The 9,585-nt window shown below is 36.7% G+C and overlaps 1 protein-coding gene and 1 pseudogene across 1 annotated transcript; both read left to right on the plus strand.

Moving 5' to 3' along the window:
- Nucleotides 1–1,094: 1,094 nt before the first annotated feature.
- LOC149259774 (uncharacterized) lies at nucleotides 1,095–1,876 on the plus strand. The gene has a single exon (XM_089419118.1). The coding sequence runs from the start codon at nucleotides 1,233–1,235 to the stop codon at nucleotides 1,620–1,622; it is 390 nt and encodes a 129-aa protein (XP_089275244.1). The 5' UTR covers nucleotides 1,095–1,232; the 3' UTR covers nucleotides 1,623–1,876.
- A 2,488-nt stretch (nucleotides 1,877–4,364) lies between these two features.
- LOC149259775 (uncharacterized) lies at nucleotides 4,365–5,145 on the plus strand (annotated as a pseudogene).
- Nucleotides 5,146–9,585: the final 4,440 nt, after the last annotated feature.

Genomic DNA, 9,585 nt, shown 5'->3' on the forward strand with positions numbered 1-9,585 from the left:
ATGAAGTTGCTCCAATCTTTGGATCATATGCATGGACATATGAGAAACTATGACAAGAGGTTAGATACGATGGATCATAGGTTAGCCAGGATAAAACACCATCTTGGCATTCCCTTGACATTTGATCGCCTTTCAGCAGATCCAACAGACTCGATCCCGATGTTAGGCTTAGGCTTTGATTCACTTGGCTCACTTTGTTATGATTATGGCTTTCGACTATAACATGTTTTGCTCGAGGCCGAATAGGCCAATACCTATGTATTAGTCTGTTTTATGTTGTCTTCGTTAATTTTCCGTTGTTTCTTTGGTCTCTTTAGAAGTCCATTTTTGGCTATGGTCCAACCTCCCATGCGAGAGATTGGAATCACTGAATGTAAACCCTGATGTAATATTTTGTGTTTGGTAGTTAATAGAATTCACTCATTTTTTTTTTATAAGTTAGTTAATTTTAATGATTTTTAAAATTTTATCAATGCGAAATGTTTTGATGCTTATTATGAATTGATACCTATATACTAGTTGTATTTTTTTTTGTTTTTTTTTTGAATTAGGTGAGATGCTATCACTTGTGTTTTTTTTTTTTGCAGACTAGGTGGGATGCTATCACCAAAATCGTGCAAAGCTTAGTCAAATTTAGAATAGTTTAATTCCCCAAAAATGACTCTCATCCTCAACTCCTCCACCCATAAAATTTAAACTTATAACTTGATTAAAACTCAATCTCACACATACCAATTAATCTATACTTCTTAAATGGCTAAGTATAACATTCCATAGTTCACTAAAACCAATTAATCTATACTTCTTAAATCGCTAGCGGTACCATTATATAGTTCACTAACCCTATATTATGGACGACCAACCGCTTAAATTCACGCCAACAATAAATTAAAATAGTGAAGATCGTATAGATCAAGTATCTAGGTGAAGCCAAAAGTGGTGCTTTACCTACCATCCAAAATATTTGAGGCGCGTTGGACGAGTGGCCACGAGGGTTCGTATGGCTAAAAAGATACAGTCAGCAAATCATCACAGGCTGATTGGCCAAAACTATCGATTGCCTCATCTTATCCAGATTCCCAATATGGCACCCTTTCCATTTACCCACAATTAATTGCAAACCATTCAAGCTCATCCCAGAACTTCCCCTGAGCGACCATTTACTGCAACAAGTCCGCTCTCTCCAAACAACTCAGCCCAAGTCCCCAGTTGGGTTTTCTCTGATATATCCAATGGCCTCTGCAACAGCCATTTCCCTAGCGCTGCCCATGGTTGCAGCGTCCTCAGTCTCACAAAGGGATGCCCTCAAGCCCAAACAAGCACATGGCTCCTCTTTGTTCACACCACCCAATAAGCTCTACTCCCCCAGATTGGCTTCAAGCAGAAGCAGAGTTGTAATGCATGCATCGCAGAGCAAGAAGGAGCAGTCTCTCGCAGGCTTGACATCTCTGGTTCTTGCATCGGCAATGGTGATTCCAGAAATAGCAGAGGCTGCTGGGTCTGACGTGTCTCCCTCTCTCAAAAACTTCTTGCTAAGTATAGCGGCTGGTGGCGTGGTTGCAACTCTGATTGCAGGAGCTGTTATTGGAGTATCCAACTTCGATCCTGTCAAGAGAAATTAGGTGGAACCCCTCTTGCAATGGTTTTTCTCAATTTTATATATAAATTTAGTTAGTGGGTCCTTGAAATGTTAACGCAGAGTTAGCTATGTTATTTATCAGTGTAATTATTCAGCATTTTCATCTTTGTCCAGAGAAAAACGGTGTTGTACTTGTTTTCTCTCGTTTGAGCTACATTTCTTAAATGCATGTTCATGGGCTTGTTCCGGAAGATACAGTACTGGTTCCTCTCTTATCAAGCCTATTATTGATTTTCAGTTTTGCTTATACATATGGAATACAATATCTGATTCAGTTTTGCTCATAAAATTACATTAAAAACTACATGTGAAATCTATCTCTGGGATGTCTGCTTGCCAGCACAGCAATAGTTCCTTAAGATAATGCTCGATCTATAACAAAACTAAATACAATGCTGCCCTTCATGAGACTTTACTGTCATCCATTTATTTAATTCATGGAGTGTGTATTTTTATATCACAAGCGATGCTTTAAGGCTAAGAAGCAGAGTATAGATGAGTTTAAGATGGATGCCCAGGGGGTTCAGTTTTGCTTATAAAACTGCATTGAATCTATATCTGAAATACAATCTCTGGGCTTGATCTCTTGTTGCTAATCACAGGAATAGTTCCTTAAGTTAATGCTTGCTCGACAACAAAATACAATATCGCCCCTTGTATGAGTCTCCACTGTCATCCATTTATTTAATTAACGTAGAGTGAATTTTTCAGTGTTCCACGGGGACGCGTCCCCAGGGTCGGGTGCGCGCACCCCTTGCACCCGGGACGGGGACGTCTGGGAAACGTTTCTCCACGTCCCCCTTTTGGGGAGACGCAAGGGGGATGTTTCTCCAGTGTGGGGGATGCGACTCCCCAAAAGGGGGACGTCTGGGCGTCCTCAAAATGGGCTATGCGTCCCCCTTAAATTTGCTTGTAAACAGTGATTTACTAGTCCCCCTCAAAATGGGCTATGCGTCCCCCTTAAATTTGCTTGTAAACAATGATTTACGACAGGGGAAACCTAGTATTTGATCATATTGCCCTACTAATGCTATGCAATTCATGGTAATGTTAAATGACAAAAGTGACATTCTCCTTTATCTTTCATTTTCATCCTTTTACTTAAATTTTTAACATTACCATGAAATGACTCAGGATGTTTGAGAGTGGTTCCAACCTCTTTGGATTTCATATGCAAAAAGTAGAATTTTAGATCTCACTCAAAATCTAGCAAACTTTACAGTTTTTCAGGAATTCAGGATTCGATGGATTGCAATGTTTCCATTGCATTTTGTCATGTACAAGGGTATGGAATTAATATTTAATCAAGAGCATTGTACTTTAGAGTGACTTTTAGACTCATCACTCCACTGTTTTTGAGTTTAGTTATATCAAAATAGTATTCCAGTGTTTAGATTTCAGTATCTATTATAGTCTATTTTGTTTAGTACTAATTAGATTCTAGAATGATGAATGATGAATTTTAATTTTAAATCAATTTAGAATGATGAATGATGAATTTAATTTTTAAATCAATGTAGATTCTACAATGGTGAATAATGAATGATGAATATGTATCAAAGTATTTCATTATTGAATCTCGTGGTCTATGGATGAATCATTTATGTATTAGTAAGGATGATGAGTATGGATCAATGTATTTCATTACTTAATTCATTTATGTATGTATCATTGTATTTATGCTTTCATTATTGAATATGAATTTGAAATATATATTAAAAAAATTATATACCCTGATGTCCCCCATCCCCCCTACATTTCTCTAAAATTTGAGGGTACTCCCACACATCCCTCTTGTGCGTCGCCCCGTCCCACCCCATCCGCGTCTGCCCGTCCCAGAGTCTTAGTGGAACATTGGAATTTTTGCTCGCATGTCCAAAAAGTAGGTTAAGTTTGAGTCTAGCATGCTCGGGTGGCTTTTCTGCTTATAAAATTACATTGAATCTATATATGAAGTACAGTCTCTCGGCCTGATTTGTGCTTGCCAAGCACATGAATGGTTCCTTAGGATAATGCTTCATCTCTAATAAAAATAAAATAAAATAATACAAGCTATTCTGGTAAAAGAGTTTACTATCATTTTCTCTTTCTAAAAGAAATTTAGAGGGACATTTAAGCTATGTTTCCCCATTTCTGGATAGAACCCTGAGTAAATAAATCCATGATGGTAAATTGGTGCTACTCAATTAGGGTTTTTGAACTTTCGAATGGGATACTTCTTGATATTACTGATTAGACAAATGCCCAACATTATTAATGAAAACTAGCTAGACTATATATATAGATATGGAATTTTTATATATCAAAGTAATGTCTTTAGGCCATAAAGTATGATAAGTTTAAGTCTACGGTGTTAGGGTGGGAGTCTTTACGAAAATTTGCCATGATCTTGTTTATGGAGGTGTTAATTTCGGCTTGCAATAATTTTTTTGAAATTGATAATAGAAGTGCTTGAATTCTGTTTTTATAATAGAAATAGATTCAACCCCTCAAAAATTCCTCCGCAAATCATCCAATATCCAATACAGTCAGCAAATCATCACATCAAAAAAGTCAATATCACATCAAAACCTCAATCATCACATCAAAAACTCCTGGGCAAATCATCCTATACAGTCAGCAAATCATCACAGGCTGGTTGGCGAAAACCATCGATTGCCTCATCTTATCCAAATTCCCAATATGGCACCCTTTCCATTTCCCCACAATCAATTGCAAACCATTCAAGCTCATCCCAGAACTTCCTCTGAGCGACCCTCCTATCCATTTACTGCAACAAGTCCACTCTCTCCAAACAACTCAGCCCAAGTCCCCAGTTGGGTTTTCTCTGATATATCCAATGGCCTCTGCAACAGCCATTTCCCTAGCGCTGCCCATGGTTGAAGCATCCTCAGTCTCACAAAGGGATGCCCTCAAGCCCAAACAAGCACATGGCTCCTCTTTGTTCACAACACCCAATAAGCTCTACTCCCCCAGATTGGCTTCAAGCAGAAGCAGAGTTGTAATGCATGCATCGCAGAGCAAGAAGGAGCAGTCTCTCGCAGGCTTGACATCTCGGGTTCTTGTATCGGCAATGGTGATTCCAGAAATAGCAGAGGCTGCTGGGCCTGGCATGTCTCCCTCTCTCAAAAACTTCTTGCTAAGTATAGCGGCTGGTGGCGTGGTTGCAACTGTGATTGCAGAGCTGTTATTGGAGTATCCAACTTCGATCCTGTCAAGAGAAATTAGGTGGAATCCCTCTTGCAATGGTTTTTCTCAATTCTATATATAAATTTAGCTAGTGGGTCCTTGAAATGTTAACGCAGAGTTAGCTATGTTATTTGTAATTCAGATCAGTGTACTATTATTCAGCATTTTCATCTTTGACCAGAGAAAAACGGTGTTGTACTTGTTTTCTCTCGTTTGAGCTACATTTCTTAAATGCATGTTCATGGGCTTGTTCCGGACCATACAGTACTGGTTTCTCTCTTATCAAGCCTATTATTGATTTTTCAGTTTTGCTTATATATATGGAATACAATATCTGATTCAGTTTTGCTCATAAAATTACATTAAAAACTACACGTGAAATCTATCTCTGGGATGTCTGCTTGCCAGCACAGGAATAGTTCCTTAAGATAATGCTCGATCTATAACAAAACTAAATACAATGCTGCCCTTCATGAGACTCCACTGTCATCCATTTATTTAATTCATGGAGTGTGTATTTTTATATCACAAGCGATGCTTTAAGGCTAAGAAGCAGAGTATAGATGAGTCTAGGATGGATGCCCAGGGGGTTCAGTTTTGCTTATAAAACTGCATTGAATCTGTATCTGAAATACAATCTCTGGGCTTGATCTCTTGTTGCTAATCACAGGAATAGTTCCTTAAGTTAATGCTTGCTCTACAACAAAATACAATATCGCCCCCTGTCTGAGTCTCTACTGTCATCCATTTATTTAATTAATGTAGAGTGAGTTTTTGCAAAAGTAGGTTAAGTTTGAGTCTAGGATGCCCGGGTGGCTTTTCTGCTTATAAAATTACATTGAATCTATATATGAAGTACAGTCTCTCGGCCTGATTTGTGCTTGCCAAGCACATGAATGGTTCCTTAGGATAATGCTTCATCTATAATCCCAAAACAATAAAATAATACAAGCTATTCTGGTAAAAGGGTTTACTATCATTTTCTTTTTGTAAAAAAAGTTTAGAGGGAAATTTAAGCTATGTTTCCTCATTTTTGGATAGAACCCTGAGTAAATAAATCCATCATGGTAAATTAGTGCTACTCAATTAGTGGTTTTGAACTTTCGAATGGGATACTGTTTGATATTACTGATTAGACAAATGCCCAACATTATTAATGAAAACTAGCTAGACTACTATCATCCATTTTTATATAATATATAGAGAGAGAGGGTATGGAATTTTTATATAATAAGTAATGTTTTTAAGGCCATAAAGTATGATAAGTTTAAGTCTACGGTGTTAGGGTGGGAGTCTTTATGAAAATTCGCCATGGCTTTGTTTATGGAGGCGTCAGCAAAAATCCCCATAATTCAATCATTTTTTTTTCAAAAAAATTGACAGTAGGAGTGCTTGAATCTTGTTTTAGACGGTGGAAATGGATTCAGCACCATCAAAAACTCCTGGGCAACCAAAATCTTGAAACTTGACAACTGTAACCCAGATTTCCAAAAAATTCTATGGGAATTTCCATTGTTTCCCGAGCGAAATTGATGCATCTTTAGACTATGCTATTTGCCATTGGTTAGATTTAGTTTCCATATATTGTAGGTTAAGTCACATGATACCGGGAAATGGGACATGATTATTTAAAATGGAATACCTCGATTTTAGAAACAAGACATATTTTATATATATATATATATATATATATATATATATATATATATATATATATGTGAAATATAGACATAAAAGTTTAATTTTTGAGAAATTAGAACATTTATAAAATATTGATATTAATTTTTGAGAAATTAGAACATTTATAAAATATTGATATAAGTAGTTAGTAGATTAATTATGTTCAAATACTCACGAAATTAGAATATTCAATACACAAAATAGAAGTTTAGAAGTTATAACTATAAACTACAGTTTTCTCATTGAGTTCTTTGATAACATCAAAATCAAATGCATTACATAGAAAGTAGACATCGAAACATTGATATTATAGGTGGGAATGCCAATAGAAAATGCAAAATTGGCAGACATGAAAATTGTAAATGGAAGAATCTCATAGCTTGTTAGTGGTTTTCATCCATGCTGGAATCATCAAAGATCACTACAATTGTCACATCACTCTCTTCTATCTAGTCTAATCCATGATCTACATCCATTGGTGTGGAGGATGACCCCCACAAGAGGATCACTGTCATCAAAAGTGACTAGCACTAGCACTAGTTCATTAGATCAAGTTGGGTAATGCCAACCAAATTATGTATGTCCAAACCTATCTCATTAGGAAATACATCCCACATTTTATCTTTCCCTTCAACTACTCATACCTCATCTTATAAGTAGGATTTGAGTCTATATATACCATTTTCTCTGGTCTAGATTGTTCAAGCCTACTCTTTTTTAAAGTGTGGAAATTCCCATATGTGCTCCATGTGTTGGTGTTCGACACATGGGAGTACTATTAAAGCATGTGTTTGACATGGTTGACAAGTGTTCTATTTTAGTGCACGTGTCAAACACGTCTGACACTTGTCTCCTAAGTTGTAAGTGTGCTAATCACTCTTAATTGCTTACATTTATAAGTCTTAGTTTCATAAGAATAAAGACCATTTAAAAAAATTAGACAACTTCTTACTTGTTCTGTGTTTTTTTAATTTATTTTAATTTTTTGTATATTTTTTCAATAATGATTAATAAACTTTTGGAAGACTCTAATTACACCAGAAACAAAGTTTAGCTGTTAGTCAAACCCATATAAAATTAGGGTTTCTATCCACTTTGGTTTCTAAATCTAATGAAAATTTGGGTCAATTTAGCCTCACAACCAAGTTGGGAGACACTCACTCTCACCTCGGGGAAAACCTTAAGGTGACATGAAAAATAATTGATTAGAAACTAGGAAGGTTGTACAAAAAAGGGTAGACTCTACAACTACAAAATGAATAATCTCATAGTATGTCAACGGTCTGTTGGAAATAATACTGAAAGGGGGGGGGGGTGAATCAGTATTATGAGATCAATATAACTTTTCACTTTCCATATTAAGATTCATATGTGATGTAACAAGTATATATCCAGTAAACATATGATTTAGTTAGTTGATCTCTAATGAGTGCATCAGAACATTATTAACCATATGAGCAGTAAACCGGAGCAGTAAAATAGAATAGATCATCACACACAAGAAGCACACATGAACACCATGATGTAAGGTGGAAACCCAATGTGGGTGAAAACCACCTGCTGCAAGTCGTCTCAATCTTCTTTAATAAGAAATACCTTTTACAATAGTTCTATATTGGTGCAGACTTATACCAGTACACAGGCTTCTACCTGCAGAAGGCTACAACCTTCTCTCGTTCTCCAGACTCTCCTGGAAGGGAGCTACAACCCCCTTTGCTCTTGTACTAGCTGATCCATTCACTAGTACGCACGCTGCTACCTGCTGAAATGCTCCAACCTTTACTTGTTTTCCAGCTGCTACTAGAAGGGGGCTACCACCCCCTTGGCTCTTGTACTAGTTGATGTACTAGTACGTAGGTGCCGACCTACCGAAGGCTACAACCTTCTCTTTCTTCCTCCAAGTACCACGTTTCATAAATTTTCAGACTGGATATGCTGAAGCACAACATCATAATCCGAAAGCCCACGTTTCATCCAATTTTCATACTGGACCCATTAATGCTCATAATCAATCAATACTAGCATCATCAATCTCTGAATTACCCAATACTGAATCAAGGCTTTCACCAAAGCCAACCTGCATACAAATCTGCAAATATTTCCTTATAACTTTGTAGCTGTTCCATACATCAGACATACCCAGATCATACCATTCAATAAACATACGTTAATAATTCAGATCTAGTCTATCAAACCAGATAATGATAAACATTCCAATCCTTAAGATCCCGATCCATCAAGTATCAAATAGATCTGCAATCAACCAACTTCCTTGTGCATAAACTGAATTAATACTTTCTCAGCACACAACAACCAGATATCAAATCAGAACCTTGAACACCGCAGTAATAGATAAAAACAGCTAAAACATATTTTAAGTAAAGTCCGCAACTTCACCAACAGAAACCTGCGTACAAATCTATAAATTCATTCTTTTAAACATTCAGATATTAGTTAACCCAGATTATCAGATTTATAGATCAAGCGTGCGCTACATATCACAGATCAAAATCATATAGAGATACCACTATTCCAGCCTTAAGATTTTGACCCATCAATAGAACTTATCCTTCTCCTTGCGCTCAGGTTCCTTCTTTATTCAGATCTAGATCTGCACCATAACCCAAATCACAAATATTTCAGATCTAGCACTTATTAGATATTCAATTCATTCAGATTGATTGCCTTGCCAAATGATCTCCTTCCTCTTTTATAGTCTTAGGCCTTTCACAATACCATGGTCCAAAACCATAATAACACAATACCATGAACCCAATACTTGGGGTCAACACTTTTGGATGCAATACCATAGACCAAAACCATAGGATCAAAAACTGTTGGACTAATACCATGAGCCAACCATGAAAGTGCGTGAACTTTTCTCTTCATGAAAGGAACTTTTCTCTGCATGAAAGTGCGTGAACTTTTGTCTATATGAAAGAAACTTTTCTCTACATGAAAGTGCGTGAACTTTTCTCTACATGAAAGAAAATTTCTCTGCATGAAAGTGCGTGAACTTTTCTTTACATGAAAGAACCTTTTATCTTCATGAAAGTCCGTGAAATTTTCTCTACATG

The sequence above is a fragment of the Pinus tabuliformis genome, chromosome 6 (genome assembly GCF_031772625.1).
Source record: "Pinus tabuliformis cultivar Carrire ecotype Pingquan chromosome 6, CPIR1, whole genome shotgun sequence".
NCBI lineage: Eukaryota > Viridiplantae > Streptophyta > Pinopsida > Pinales > Pinaceae > Pinus > Pinus tabuliformis.